Here is a 16057-nt window from a genome sequence, read left to right as displayed (position 1 = left end):
ACTTAATTTGGAATATTATTAGCATAATGTCGTGGGACTACTGTAGTTGGGAGGCAATAGAAATGCTCCCAATTTCGTTAATAGCACCTTTAACGCCGATGCAATGATGTCATTTAAGTAGCATTTTACAGTGTAGCTGGTCAACATGGAGATCATTTATTTTTTAACCAATAACAATGCATCACTGTTTTTAACATGTAAAGTGTCTTTGAGTGCCTTTTAAAGCTCTATATAAATAAAATGTATTCTTATTATTATCACATTTTACAAGCTCATCATTCTAATGTCAGCAGTCTTAATTTGCATATTTAACATGTCAAATATAGTGGGTAGGGTAGATATGTGTATTTGCATATTGTGGTTGAAAAAGTAAATATGGTTACCTCAAATGTGTACCACTTAGCACTTGTTGTATTAGTTTGTTGCACGTATTGTAATGTATTTGCATGGTAAATATACTTCGCTGTCCTCCACCCTTGCTCAACACGAAGCCTCTACGTTTTTCTGCGGGGCGCTAACACGCGGATGGTCTCTAAAGTGTTACTCGCTTTCCTGCAAGTGGGCAGAGCGAACACACGGAGAGGCTCGTGTGCACGGCGTGCTGTGGTCTTTCACGGTCTGCTCAACGCAACGGCGTCTCCGCAACAAAGTCTTGTGATCGCCTCGTATCACCACCGTGGGCCAAAGACAGAAACCATTAGAAAGGTAAGCCCCTCTCTCTCTCCGTGATACAGCCCCCCCCCCCCCAGGACCTCGTTTTTCTGCCTCTATTGTTAAGGAAATAAGGCTGGTGGAAGAGGCGCAGTGCTCGGCTGTGTGTGTGTGTGTGTGTGTGTGTGTGTGCTCTCGGGGAGTGGGGCGACTTGTCATTGCGGCGGTGCGTGTGTTGTGAAATGCGCGGTGGTGGACCAGCTAGCCTTAAAAAACAACAACAACAACAAAAACAAAGCTAATGTGGCAAGAAGCGGCGGAAGCTTGCTCGCGAGTCGGCTGGCCTCAATAAAGCGAACGTGGTCCGTAATAGAGCTGCACCGCTAACATCAACGCTAGCTGTGTTTTCTTCTTCCTCTTCTTCTTGCAGCCAGTTAAGGAATCAGCGGTAATAGCATCATTGTGTCTCGAACAGGTTGTTCAGAGAATGACGTTCAAGGTGCCCGCTTTCAACAGATGAGATATCGCACTGTTATAAACCAGAGGAGCACTTAGCGGTTATTATCGGTTATTATTGCTCTGCTGTGGTGTTCAGTCCTCACAAAGGCAGGGGACGTTGGACCGCTGCACCGTGAACACATTGACCACGCATTTCACGTTGTTACACGGAGGCTATGGAGGTTATATTTGCTTGGTTTCTCTTCTCTCTCTCTCTCAGCTTCCAGAGAACGATGACACAGACTCGCAGGTAATAGTCTGCGGGAGATAATCATGTTAATTCATGCCCTTCAGGCCCACGGTGACTTCTCGGAAAACGGCTCGACTGGAAAAGAAACTGGCTGGACCTGTAATTGTAGTCAGCATTACACTCTCCCATACTGACATGTACATTTAAACATGGTAGACCGGCAAGCCCAGTAAAACCTGAAAGGGGAAATGAGCCCATGACCAGGATGTGGGGAGGAATGAGAGGCTGGTGTGCATGAGGTCACTGGGCTCATTGAGGCACTTAGCTCACCAGTGCAGTCCAGTCATTTTCAGCCCGTAATCAGGTTACGACATGCTGATTTGATCACACGAGATGCATCTTGTGTCATTATCATGCGTGAGTACTTTCAATAGGAAGCCCTGTCAAAACGCCCTTTTTTTTTTTTTTTTAAAGACACCTGGGATTCGGTTTTGGTGGGCGATCAGCGGGACATTTCCCTACAGAGACAGTAAAGTATATGTCATGTTATTCAGCGTGACCCACCCTGGTTCCGATCATCATCGAGCTGATGCTGTGTAGTGGCCATCCCAAGGTGAGCTGCCCCCTGGCTTTATGAAGAGCTCTTTCAGGCACCCTTTTTTTCCCACTGCGCTGGAGCCCATAATCCCGAGGAAAAGGAGCTTTGCTTCGGTGGCATGCTTCACTGGCAAGAAATGGTTGGAGTGTGTGTGTGTGTGTGTGGAGCGAGGTGTGGAATGAGATCTTTCGTGCGTCCCCACTCCACTGTGGCCCTCCGCTCCGGAGAGACGCTCTTTCTCCCGTCACGTAACGCACATTTCGCTTCCTTACAGTCGGCCTCCTGTTTGCAGCTGCGCTCGTTTATTCGAGACGGTCGGGCGAGTCACAAAGCCGGCACTAAATCCTCTCGAAAAGCTGTTTTCATATCACGGGCAAAAAAAAACCCAGAAGAGGTAATAAAAGGAAGATTATGTATTTCTTTCTCAAAAGGCCTTCGCTGTAACCTCCAACGCTTATCGCATCCTCAATTTCAAGCCCGCTTCTTTTTCTTTTGTCTCAGAGACTGTTGAAAGATTTCCATCACATGTGGAATGTTGAACTATTCAAATGTCATGACTAACTGTCGGCTAGTTATCTGCCTCTTCTTGAAATACTGGAGTCACAGTATGCAGATCAGGAACGTCAGTTGGCCACAAGAATCTTGTAACACCAGCATGCACGACATAAACTCCTAATATGTCTTCATCGTTATAATGAGGAGGATAGGTTGTTAGGACGGTGGTTTCCTGCACCATGTTGTGAGTTTGAAATTACCCAGGAGGACAGAAAGCGAGGACGTGTTGCCGCGCCGGACTTCTTTGAAGGGTTTTCAGAGGATTTGGATTGCATTAAGAGCGAAGACCGGCATTAGGATTAGCTTTATGTCAGGGAAAGTGTTCGAGGCATGAAGTGCACTGCAGAGGGTTAGGGTTTTAGATTCTAATGCAGTCAGTGAAGGCCCTCACAGGAACGGTGGGTGCATGCTTTGCAGAATATTCCGCTTTTATGTAAACATTTAAGAGCATATTAAGATAGGATTCTTATGCGTGTGTGTGTGTGTGTGTGTGCATCTTTTTCCCAAAATCACTCAAGCGTAGTGCTGTTGCGTAATGTAACGAGGCCGGCTGGCGTTAGCATAACAACAGGGCTTGTATGCGGTGGTGACAGGGAGAAGGAAGTGCCGCCTTCAGCACCTCATCTGCAATTCCTACCCACACTTGTCGGCGGGCCTGTTTTTCGGCATGCAGGTCATGTTCGTGGCCGTCTCGTCCTCTCCCTCGTGCATGTCGCGGCGGGTTAAACTCCTCCGCGGTAGTTTTTGCAGATGGCTTTGTAAAGTGTGTTTTCACCAAGTGTGCCTGTCACAAGGGGCAAAGGTATGCAAAGAGCCGGAGTGTTGCTCGCATGTGTTTGTTAGCGCCGGCAGACATCCAGGGGGAAAACTCAGGGTCAGAGATCTAATGTAGAGAGCCAGCGTTGTAGTGAATTCTCTGGGTGCTGTTGGACATCATTGTCTCACACAGAAGGAGAGCTTCCCGTCTTGTAAATGTGAGGAGCCTCAAGACCTGCAAGAAACAGCCCGTCTGTTGCTTCCTCTGTGTTCTGGCTTTACCTCTTTGTGTTTGTTTTTTGTCACGAAGGAAATCTAAATTGTCTCTACACTGTGGGTCTCTAAATTCTGCTCATTGCAAACAAGGACTGCATGTACATGTCCAGTACAATTCGGAAAAAAATATATAAATAATAGAAAATGAACACAAAAAAGAAATCCAACATTGAAAAGAAGATTTTGGGTCACCTCCTGCTTGGCTCCCTTTTCCAATTAGGATGATGTGAAAATTCAGCATGTTTTGTTTCGCTACCGACTCCAAAAAGTGCTGAGGCGATTCCTTTTTTGTGAGGACAGTCAAGAGTTCACTGATTCGCTCCTGTGCAGGGGTGGGGGGGCAGCAGTCTTTGGTGTTTTAGCTGTCTGGAGATTCCGCCTGATCGGAGCGACGTGTTCCTGAGGGGTCCCCACGCGGTCACAGCTGATCGGATTTCGGCCTTCAGGGTGGAGCTGGACTTCTCTCTGTGGAGGCCAAAGGTTGTCAGCCTAACACGCGTGGTCCACAGAGCGTCAGGGTTCCTGTATTTGGGCTCGTTTGGTCCGGACCGAGAGAAATAAATACAACAATGGTGCGGTCAAGTTCAGGTCCGGTTCCTGTTCACGCTGCAAACGAAACCAAGAGGAGTAAACATGACTGTTAAAACAACTGATGGGACAGTTTTGCATCTGTGTTTTATTACAGTCCTGCCCATAGATGTCTTTGTTCCTTGTAGCACTCCAGACATACAGGCTGAGGTGAATAGAAAAGAAGAGGAAGAGACAGAGAGAAGTAGACGTGACAACCTTTAATTTGAATGCGCAACACAGGACCGCTTGTTGTCAGGTGACCCACCAGCATGTGTTTATGTTAAATAAATATGTGCTTGGTTTTACTTCCCGTGGTGGCGCTTCACTTGGCCGCTCTCGTGCATCACCTTCCTCCTTGATCTGACCACCTGACGCACAGGAAGTCTGTCCCTCTCCTCGCCGTATACTAAAGCTAAAGCTAACGGCTAAAGCTTTTTCTCGAATATGTGAAGATTTCTATGCCGAAAACCTCGAAATTGGTCCCCCTCGGAGGAGCGTCTGAGCCCATCAGTGACTCAATCAAGACCACATTAACATCGATCCGTGTGCCTCTCGCATTTTAGATAAACTCCCAGAATTTAGCTGCAGGTGGGGGGGGGGGGGGCCCATCTCACATATCTGGCTACGAGCTGGACTCGCACCTGTAAGGTGGCGGAGCTGCAAAAGGTGCCCCCCCCCCCATTCCTCTGGAGGGCACCTAATGAATAATTAAGAGGCGGGGCTTGTGTGAAGAACCCCATTAAGATGCAGAGTCACACCGGTCTCCATGGCAGCAGGGGGACTTTGTGAAGTGGGTCGGTCATAATCTGCTGCTCGACCAGCAGCTTGAGCTACAATACCACCTGTGGATCAATCGATGATGAACTCGGTAGTAAAAGACGGGCTGCTGGCTGTCACCACCTGAGATGCCGAGCTCCACCAAAGCCTATTTATACTCTAAAACGGATTCTTTCTCCAAAGCCGATCCATAATTGAAGCTACATCTAGAGCATATTTCCGTGGTTATGCAACGGGCTCTTAGTGTACGTTATTTCAGTCCAGTAGAACGCTCTCTCTATTTTAGAACCGGAGTAATGCACCGGAATTAATCCGGACCTCCCTCCGCCTGCCTCACCTTTCTAAAATTACCCCCTAAACTGCACTTTTAAGGGAGTTATTTTCAGCTTTCCTATCCTATGCAAAGGAAAATGGACGGAGTCTTTACCTCGCTCGGGCCATGTGGCCCCGGTCTTAACAATTCAACATATGACCGACGGAACAAGGGCAAAGGCTGCGTGATTATAGGACCTCGGCTGGAGAGATATTAAAAGCCTAAAATGATTATTTTGACAACGATGAGATATCATCTTTTACTCTAAATCCCTGCGACTTTATTATAAACCAGTTAGTGTCAAATATACCCAAGTGCCCATGATTGCAACATAGAGCATTTATTGCAAATATTCATACTGGCTTTTACTACGGCCAATCCTGCAGGTGTTTGTTAATCTGGTTAAACAGGTGTTTGTTAATCTGAACAGGTGTTTGTTAATCTGGTTAAACAGGTGTTTGTTAATCTGAACAGGTGTTTGTTAATCTGGTTAAACAGGTGTTTGTTAATCTGAACAGGTGTTTGTTAATCTGGTTAAACAGGTGTTTGTTAATCTGAACAGGTGTTTGTTAATCTGATTAAACAGGTGTTTGTTAATCTGAACAGGTGTTTGTTAATCTGATTAAACAGGTGTTTGTTAATCTGAACAGGTGTTTGTTAATCTGGTTAAACAGGTGTTTCTAAAAGCTGGAAACTACCTCCTGAGCCGTTAAAGGCTTAAATAAAAGTCATCAGTGCAAACACACAAAACATTTCTGCTTTTTTGCAGTTATTACATCCATCTGTAAAAATATGCTTCTGTTATTTCCTCGCTTGGGAGCAGAACAGACCCTCCTCTTTTCATGTCTGGCTGGGCGTAGCAGCACTACACTGTGGTCGATACTTGAAACCGAGAAAAAAAACAAATTAAATTTTTAGAGCTGTAATTTCAGCTCCGTTGTCCCCAAATGGGGGAGAAAAAAACAAGCCTTTTGTAGCAGCTATGGGAGGATGCCGATTCCTCCCAGGCCCCTGAATGATTCAAGTGTTTCTGTACTCGGCGCCTCTTGAACCCACAGGGCTTCGTGCGTTGCCTCTTCTTCCAACAGTGACACGAAAAAAAACCCCACTCAGCAGGTTGTTACGTTATCATCTCAAGTTGCGAAAGGTCGTCGGCCTTAGCTGGCTGTGAACGCGGTTTTCATTTGGCTGTTGCTGCCGAGAGCCAGAGGGCTCCCTGCCAGACAAATTAAGATCCTGAATTAGAAACCAGAAGGTAACGGAGAGCTGATATATGCTCTGCTGCTGGGGGGGTGGGGGTGGCGGTGGGGGGGTTGAATAGCCGCATCGCCCCTGTGATTGGAGGGTTTCCCAACAAAGTGATGAGCGTTGAATAAGATGCGTTGGCACAGAGAAAGCCGCCTCTTGACTGACAACTATTCAGAAACGGAAACTTGTATTGAGTTCTGTGTAGGTTTTGGCTCTTGCTCCTCACGCCCCCCCCCCCACCCCCCCCCCCCCCCCCCCCCCCCCCCCACACACACACACACACACACACACACACACCCTTGTCAGTGCCCAAGTAGCGAGCTTCTTTCCACCAACGGAGTCCCGAGCAATGAGAGACATCCGATGTTATCAGCACTGCAGATTGCACAGCGCCGCTGCCAAGGGGCTCGTTTCATGAATTCACATCGCGCCTCAGAGATGAAAGAGACGTGAATCTGCATTCTTTCTCCTTGTGGACGTCCCTGCTTTGTCACAATAAAAAGGTCTCTGTCCCCACGGGAGGCACAACACGAGCCTTTTGTCTTCAACGGCCGACCAATTATGGTTGTGTCATAACCCTCCGTGAGACTCCAGGCCCGGTCGGAGGCTGCTCGCAGCTGTCTCTGACCTATTTATGAAGCTGATGGGTGGAAGGTAAAAAGAGCCCCTTTTGTGTGGCTGCTCTTCGTGGTTTTCTTGGAAAGGTGCCGATACAATCCGTTATTGCCGTGCGTCACTCTCAACACCAGATTCAAGAAAAATATCCATGTTCAGTGTATTATTATTTTTTGCATCCACGGAGGCGGCTGCGGTCCTGACCCGGTTAGAGCCGCTTTGAAAGCAAGGCTGCAGAAATCCCCTCCCCACACTTAGCCTCATTTACTGCTACAGTGGTGGAATGCAGATGAGAGAACATCTAGCGTCTTCTTGGCTTGATTGCGGGCTGAAAAGATTATTTATTTTTGTATTTCTTTTGGGTTGCTTGATGCCCAAAGCCAGAGGCGTTCCTCTCGTTGTGCATGGATTGCCTTGAGGTCGTCGGTAAAGACTTGTTGAACTGTTTAACAGCTTCGTGAAGCGCTGCAGGGTGGACTCGTTTTGCATTACGGGCAACCGTCTGATTGGTTTGGGCCAAATGTGTTATTATTGGCGCGGTTGTGTTCAATCAGCAGTAAAGACAGCGAGCGTGAAATCTCATATTGCAGTTTAATGTTTACATGAATTTGCAGGGTGGGCTTTATTCTCTCAGATCTCTTCAGCTGCTGGCACACAGGAGAGAAGGGATTTTTGGGTTTATATGCACAGCTTTTTAGGAATATTGTCTATTTTTGTGTTTGCTCTGATTGGATCACGCTAAGTACGCCTTGATAAAATGCTACACGTGTGTATTTACGGCATTAACGGCAGAAATAAATGAAATGTGGTTTTGCCGTTGCTACAAATGTGTAAAACAAACAGTGCATGCAGTGTTAGTAGCAGCCTTAAAGGGTTTTTAGATTGTGTGATTGGGATGGTGGAAAATGCAGCAGAACAGTGTGAAAAGCTGCAGCAACAGGAAATGTGGTTTGTGTTTTTGAAAAACCGTCTCACACTTTCAGTTAACACTTTCCAGTTCATGCTCGCTGCATCCACCTTTGCGCCGGAGCAAGGCCCACGTTCGGAGAAGGTCAGCGTGGTTCCCCAATGAGTCGTGACTAAGTCCCGACTCGATGTCCCCCCTGAGGCCTTAAGCCCTGAACCCTCAGGGACTCGACTGACGTCACCCGGTAAATGGTTGAGAGGCTGCAGGGGCTCGAGATGGTGTAAATACAAACGGGCTACAGATATGTAAGATATAGGATACATGTCATGTACGATTGTGGGTTTTTATTGACTGATTGGGACGTCTTCCAGTGTTTTTACGTGCCATCTTAATGTTAATGTTTCTGTGTAAAAATGCATCTTTTAAATCCGTCTTGAATGCTTCTTAAAATCCTCCGGTGCCAGCTCCTAAACCGTGAGGATTCGCTGCTTTTCTCTTTTCTTTTTACATGATTGAATAATCTTTGAGTTTTGTTGGACAAAACAAGTAATTTGGCAACATTACCTTGAACTTAAAGAAGTTCTGATGGCCGATTTTGTGGACTAAATGATTGACAGATTAATCAATAATGAAGATAATTGTTTGTCGCCCTACTTTTATTTGGAATTTAGTCTGATTAGTCTGATTCATTATCCTTGTCCCTGACCTTCTGCCTCCTCCACATGTTTCCTTTTTCGTGAGAATAAATAAATAACACCTCAACCTTTTTTTACATTTCAATATACACGCTCAACCACAAGAGCAGCAGCAGCTTCCTTCATTCGTCAGGCAGAAAAGCCTGTTGCGCATTTGGCAATAAAAAAAATTGAATGAAACAGAAAGACAGAAAAGGCATGTGCTTAAAAATCTGTCCGTGCTCTCGCTTTGCCTGTGCGGAAGATAAATCGCTGGCTATCCAAATGTTTATATTTTGACCCTCTTGCAGTAATCCCTCACAGCGCCATCCATCACGGAGATCACGCTGTCTGAGGGAGACGCCGCCGCTCTGCGTTGCCTCTCTTTCAGGAGACTCATTCAACTTTAAATTACTTTTGAAGACCTCAAAGACCTGGTTTTTTTCTTGCTTAAAGTCTGTATTGCTTTCACGTCAGACACAACCTACCCCAACGTGCTATTTACACTTATTTCTCCTTGTGAAAGAGAAGACTTTGGATGGATGTCGGGCCCCGTATATGCTTTGTTTTCCAAAAATGTATATATGCTATTGATAAAACAAGCTTGAGGAGAAGTTCTCTCGATCTCTTCGATACGTCAGGGCCCCATACGATGAAGTGAATTTGAGCTCTTTATTATGACTTACTGAATACTTTATCCTGATGTGGGCTTGGGTTGGGAGAGGGAACTCCCTCGTTGTCATGATCGCCTCTCACCTCTCTTTCCTGTCTGTCTGCTGCAGGATGCAACAGGCCTGAGTCCAGTGAGATGCTACTGAGCGCTGAGGATGGGCCAGAGAAGGAAATCTCGCCGGTGAGGCAAGCAAGCAGCCCCCCAAAAACCGTCCGCCGCCACACCGACTGACGCAGCCATGCCCCGCCTGCCCTCCTGAGTCCCCCCCCCTCTCCCTCACCTCTGCACCCTCTCCCCCCCCCCCCCCTCCCCCCCCCCCCGGTCTAATCAGAGCCACTGCGGCCCCCTCGTCCGGTCAGCATGGCCACGCCCTTCCTGTGGAAGCTGTCCTCCCAGAAGCTGGGCTTCTTCCTGGTCAGCTTCGGGTTCATCTGGGGCATGATGCTGCTGCACTTCACCATCCAGCAGCGGGCCAGCCACGAGAACAGCGGCGAGCTGAGGCAGCAGATCCTGGACCTGAGCAAGCGCTACATCAAGGCGCTGGCCGAGGAGAACCAGAGCGTCATGGACGGGCCCTATGTGGGCACCATGACGGCTTACGGTGAGTGGCTTTACCAGAGATAAGATGGGGGGCCGCTTTGCTTCCCCCGTCTCTTTTTACATCTTCTTTAAATTGCGGCGAGTGGTTCCATTTGTCTTCCTACCGAGCAGGCGCAGCATCGCCTTCCGTTCAAGAAAACCGGCCCGGGGAGATTTAATGCCGATTGCAGCCGCACGCCGCTGTAATAGCACAGGTCCAGGAGACCCGTCAATAAGTTATTCATGCCGTTAATAGACCTGTATGGCTCGATGGGAGGCTTCATTAGGAACCTGAGATTGGAATTGATTGTCCTCTAATGCCCCGAGAAACAACAGGATACAGTAAAGCTCCAGGAGGTTAGAATGAGTTCTCAAAGAAACCAGCGCAACACTTGCTGAGCTTATTTAAAAGCGCTGTACATGCACACCCACTCTGAAGGATGGAAACCAAACATATTTTGCACAGCTATAATTCCCCGGACCAGAAGAGAAACTCTGCCTGATTACAACATCCTCACCAATCATGTAAATAATTAGATGATGTCATTAGATGGGGAGGCAGCAGGATCCTCGGTGCGTCCCGTGCTCACTCGTTTTGGTCGATGATTCGCCCCTGATGCGATCTGTGGGAACAGAGCTTCCTCCTTCCATCAAATGGCCCATAAAAACAAAAACGAACGCGTTCAAATTGAATGTTGCGTCTCCCGAAAGCCCATTTGTCAAGTCAAGTCAGTTTTATTCACACGGTATCACGCGTTTTCCTCGAGGGGCTTTAGGTGCGTACCCTCCATCCTCGGCTGATTGGGAGACCTGTTGAAAAGCTTAAAGCTGGCAGTCTGCCTGTTTACACACAGCATGCAGCCGATCCTACATCTAAAATAGGTTATAGAACTTGTTTAATGTCTTCGAATTATTGTTGAAAATATGATTTTTTTCCCCCGTCTAAATTTCAGCTAAAATGCTGTTTTATATTAAACATTTAGTTTAAAATACTTACTATAATACAATTGTTTCATTGCAGATTGATTCTTTCTGAGGAAGGAGAAATCTTCCTATAGGTCTATAGTCTAAGAGAGTAGTGGACCCATCAGTGCAACGTTTGCACACGTCTCTCTACCTGTGACGAGCCACCTTGCCTACGCCGCACCGCGTTACCGCACTGCTCGGCAGCTGTTGCGAAATCCCCTTTGTGGCACCCGCGGTCCCCCCCTGCCTCGGACCTGCTCCTCAGGGCCAGAGAGTCGGGACTCGGGAGGACCGGGTTGCGGCGTGCAAGCTCAGATTGCTGGTCTAATCCTCTCTGTCCTCCCGAGGGTGGGAGGTCATTGTGTGCCGTTACGTCGGTACGATATGGAGCCCCCCCCCGCCCCTCTGACAGGCCGGAGCTGAAGCGGATGACAAGGAACAATAGGAATCGCTGATGAATGCCTTCGGGCTTATGCTCCCGTGTAATCACTTCTCTATAATGCTCACGGGCTTAATGAAAAATCCCAGGTCATCGTGCATCCAGATTATTATCTCCTGTGACACTATTATGAAAAGCAAAGTGTGTTCACCGCTCCAGGATTTGTTTCGCTGCCGCATCACCTCCTGAGAAATAAGACGTATTTGAGACGGGCAGAGATGTGTCCCTCGGAGTGCTGCTGCTCATCTGGTAACCTGGCAGCAGCATCGGTGCACAGGAGGACTAGTCAAAGCATCACTCACAGCGCCGCGGATGCTTCTCCAACACGCCGGCCGATGAAGGTCGCAGACTCGAAGCGTCACTTGTAATCATTTAGTTTCCTCGCCGCGTCGAATGCATTGCGGCGAGAGAGAAAAAGTGACGCTCGTATGTGATGGACAAGCTGCAATTATCCGCATCATCTGATGAAAAGCACGCTTGACGCACCCCGGAATCGCTTCTGCACACACGTACGAGCCAAATGCGTTGACGTTACGGTGGACTGTGAGGCCGACGGTCACGGCAGCAGCTCAAAACAGCTTAAAGCAGCAACATTTTGAATGTATGCTCTGTGCGCTTTTTACTGGTCAGCTTCCCTTCTGAAATGATCCGTGTCCTCTGCAGATAAATGCTCACGGAAAAAAAGAAAAAGATGCCCACAGAAATGCACAGACCCAAAATACACGGCTCCAGTTTTACATTTAAATGAGCCTCAAGCTGACTGCTTCCAGCCGAAAGACTTCGTCTGGGGATGAAAAGTCCACACGGTAGCTTAAATTACATGCACTGTGGTCCTAGTGAAAGAACTGCTCTTTCTTCATCCTGACGTGGAGCCTGATTGCTCATTTAATCAGATACAGATAGACCTTTGACTGTGAGCAGCCAGGGGCCAATTGGAAGGAGCAGTAGCGGCTAACGCTAGCATTACATAATCTGATTCCCATCCGCAGACTTGAAGAAGACCCTCGCCGTGCTGCTGGACAACATCATGCTGAGGCTGGGCAAGCTGGAGTCCAAGGTGGAGAACATCTACAATGGCACGGGGGGCAACCTGACCAACGGCATCGCCACCGCCACACCCAGCGCCTCCAACGCGGAAAAAGTAAACGTGGCGGGTACGTATTGCGTCATCTTTGTTTTTGTCTGATGTGTATGTTTTATACGCTTTCTTTCTTCAGAGAAACCCTGTTATTCAGGGTGCACAATAAATATAGTAGCCGAGGCTAATTAAAGCAATGAGGATACGCTGATTGGGACTGTTTTTTGTGATTCCCCCCCCCCACACACACACACACACACACACACCCCCCGTTTAATTTAAAAGATTCCCATAGCGAATAACAACCCCCCCCTCGAGGCACGCAACCAGCTAAGCCCTGCCAGCATTGCACACTGCACACCAGGCACTTTATGTGACCAGACCGCATCCTTGGACATAATTCAAATAAGGCCTCCTGTTCACGCTGCATGACCCTTTTATTAGTTTTCATTGATTTTCCTGCCAGCTTTCAGATGATGAATTCAGCCCAGTTGAGGGAGCGAAGTGTTGGTTTGTCTGGGACCCGGGGACCTGCTCTCGGTTGTTTGCGCAGCATTAAGCCGTAGGAATGTGGGATCTGTGCTCTGAGGCGGTACGCAGAGTTAGATTAGGCTGATTTGGTTGTACAGAGTCACATTTGAATGGATCTGATCCCTAACAGCTGCTGCACTGCACACGTCGACGCTGTTGTGTCACTTTTTACTCTTTTAAGAGTTTAATGGCAATAAGTCGTCCTATTTATGGACATGAGCATCATTCACAGCCCTACTATATTAATACATTTTATATAAATAATTTAATGATTAACCAAGATAATCAAACATTAATCCACAATGAAAATAAATACTGTAAAATAAGGTTTTATAATAATACGTAAAAATGAAACAAGAGAAAAATCTCATAGACTCTAGTTGTATAAAATGCTGTGGTTTGGGCAGCCTAGCCTCCTGTACACACAGCATCTCCTTGGGCTGTGTGTACACTTGTGTACACACACTTGTGTACACTTGTGTACACACAGCCGACACACAGCAGTGTGTCTCGATCCGGTCGTTGTGGACTCTAGAGATGAGGCACTAGTCTCATCCACCATTGTCGGCGCAGCGTTGGTGTGAGCTCCCACGTCGTGGAGCGACGATACCTGGACCTGTGTCAGTAAAACTGCTCAACGCTTCCAGCTGTATCCTCGAGAGACGTCATTTGGATCCCGAACGCGGGTCGAGCTGACGAAGCGGCGACACTCCGGAGTCTCCGTCGGAGCGCGTCTCCTGTCTTGAGGTGGGTGGCAGCGCTGCCGCTGACTCCTCTAGTGCTCCTCCCCGACTGGAAGGCAATTACCGAGATAAGAATCGGGACAGTGAGGGGAACACGCCTGGCTTTCATAGAGGCCTCTATCAAGATGGAGCTGAGCAGCAGCCCTGGGACTGCGCCGCTGCCGCCTCGACTACATTTTCTTGCCCGAGAACTCAGCTGGGTCTCTTCAGTGTTCACAGTTTTAATCAGGCTTTTGTCACTAAATTCCCAGAAAATGCGAATTTTTGCACATTTCCACCTCCTAAAATGGTTGCCACTCTTTTATTTATGCACAAATTGTAATCTTTTTCCTAAAAACAGGGCTGTGGTAAGGCACTTAAAGCTTACTAGAGCGAACACCAACAACCTGGCACCTGACGGGTGGGAAAAACCTCTTTAACTTGTATTTCAACCGACTCCCTTTTTAAAGGAATTCCACAACAAAGCTTCAGCCTCATGTTGACGTGTGATCAACGTAGCAGCTGCTGTAAGTCCAACTCTCTTGTGATCTCACAGCTGTGTACACGCTGCAGAACACGGCTTCTTTCTCGCTATTGGTCATCTCACAAAAATGTGACCCGCTCCCATTGTTTTACAGTTGCGCTCTTTTGTGTGTGTGTGTGTGTGTGCTGTAAAAACTGCAAAGAGGTTTTTTTTTTTTAGTGCGCTGCAATGCACGCTCCACTCAGGAATAGCTCCGGCCTTGTGGCGCTGCCGCGTTTAGGCACAGAAGCCCCCCCCCCCCCCCTCACGGGATCAAAACAAGTCGATCTGGCCTCGGCTGCTGCTCAGCGGGAGGCAGATGGGACTCGTTCCAACAAACAGCCCGCAACGCCGCGTCTCGCTGATGGGGGGGCTAATCAAATCTCCCCCAGCGGTGTTTCATCCATGTGGGAAATGTAATTTCCTCCCACACACACACACACAAACACTCAGGCGTAGAGTGGCTGTAACGAATGGTCAGGTGGTGATTTGCAGCCCCCTCCTTCTCCATTTTTTTTTCCCTCTCCGATCCATTCCTCCACCTCCTTGTGTTTAAAGTTGTCAGCTCCGCCGCCGCCGCCGCTGACATTTGGCAGATTTGTAGCGACGCTTGGCTCCTTCACTGAGCAGAGACCTGTGCTTTCACAGCTCAGGGCGTCCTCGTCTCTCTCAGCTATCGATCGGCTCGCAGTGAAAGATGAGACCCGAGGTCTCAATGTCAACAAAAGGATGGGGACAAGGACAGGCTTTCTGGCCCGGGGATTGCTCGCGTCCCTGCACTTCATTTTCAGTCTAAACATTCGCACAAGGATTTTTTTCCTGCAAGAACCTGAACAATAGAACTCATCAGCAGTCGCATTAAGTTACCGTTACATCTCGAGGGTTAGATTTAGAGCAGGGTCCGTGATCTCCGTTGCGCTCCTGAAGGCCTGTTTACTTCCTCAGCGCGCGGATCGATACTAATAAAGTACACACACAACCCACTCGGTGAAAATAAGATGCTGAGAGATGCTGTCTGATCCCACGCACTTTCAAACACCCACGCGAATACCAACGCTCATCACCCTGCAGCACAAATTCCGCAGCACAAATAATTTGTTTTGCAGCCAGCTGATTTCTACTCGATTGTATTTTCTGTACTGCAAGTTAAAGCAAAACAAACGTGAAGTGGAGATTGCTTATATCCATTTTTAATTTGTATTGCATATCATCAGGGACGAATACAACGCCTTTCCTGTGGCTGCTTCACAATAAAAGCCACCTCGAGTTTCATAAATGAAGTGCTTTTAATTCAAAGCTGCAGCAGCTGGAAATGCTACGTTTGCCGTGGAGGTGACTTGATAGAGTATAAAGAGAGTAAACGGTGAGGCTGTTCTCTATTCAATAAAAAATTGCACTTACATGCAACTTTTCCTGTAAATCCCTTGTGTGCCTGAAGAGAACGGCGGACTCCGCCACCAAGAACACAAACTAACATGTAGTCACTGATGCAGCGTTGTATAAGCAAACCGCAAAGAAGCTGCAGAAAGCTTTTGCTTTCATTACATTTTCTTTTTCCTTCCCGAGGAGCTGTTGACGGGGCTCGTTGGAGCGACGCCAGCGAGCTTGTGATTGCGCGTTTATCTTCCACATGCTTGCAATCGCACTGCTCCTGGAAGTGAAATGTAGAAGACATTTCCAATAAAATGTTTGCACGAGAGCTTTGATTTACACCACATATTTTGAGTGTGCCTCCGTAGACATGTCGGGCTCTCTGCTCCTCCTTCACACAGTTCATACCAGAGATACCAGTCTGATTACATACTGGGACAATGAGCCATTCGCTTGGACTCGAGGTGTTTCGGTGATAAGGGAGGAAGGTGCGGCCCTCGATCGCTCTCACTTTAACGGTTTCATTTCTTTGACTAGGTTCCACTCT

The 16057-nt window shown here is 47.7% G+C and overlaps 1 protein-coding gene across 4 annotated transcripts in view; it reads left to right on the top strand.

Moving 5' to 3' along the window:
- Positions 1–547: 547 nt before the first annotated feature.
- The window catches only part of mgat5 (alpha-1,6-mannosylglycoprotein 6-beta-N-acetylglucosaminyltransferase), a 56866-nt gene continuing 41356 nt past the window's right edge, over positions 548–16057 (top strand). For 3 of the 4 annotated variants that reach the window (XR_012954669.1, XM_076094299.1, XM_076094296.1), the window contains exons 1-3: positions 548–705; positions 9411–9902; positions 12275–12439. Coding sequence is in view for 3 of the 4 variants with exons in the window: in XM_076094299.1 (XP_075950414.1) it covers positions 9662–9902; positions 12275–12439 (406 nt within the window). In the remaining variant the exon portion in view is untranslated. Of the gene's footprint in view, positions 706–1813; positions 1953–9410; positions 9903–12274; positions 12440–16057 lie in introns of all 4 variants that reach the window. The other variant, XM_076094297.1, reaches the window with a different exon arrangement.

The sequence above is a fragment of the Anarhichas minor genome, unplaced genomic scaffold (assembly GCF_050575085.1).
Source record: "Anarhichas minor isolate MPS153535 unplaced genomic scaffold, ASM5057508v1 ptg000018l, whole genome shotgun sequence".
Classification (NCBI taxonomy): Eukaryota; Metazoa; Chordata; class Actinopteri; order Perciformes; family Anarhichadidae; genus Anarhichas; species Anarhichas minor.
Note: the sequence above shows the minus strand (reverse complement) of the source record. Positions and strands in the feature narration are given on the sequence as shown.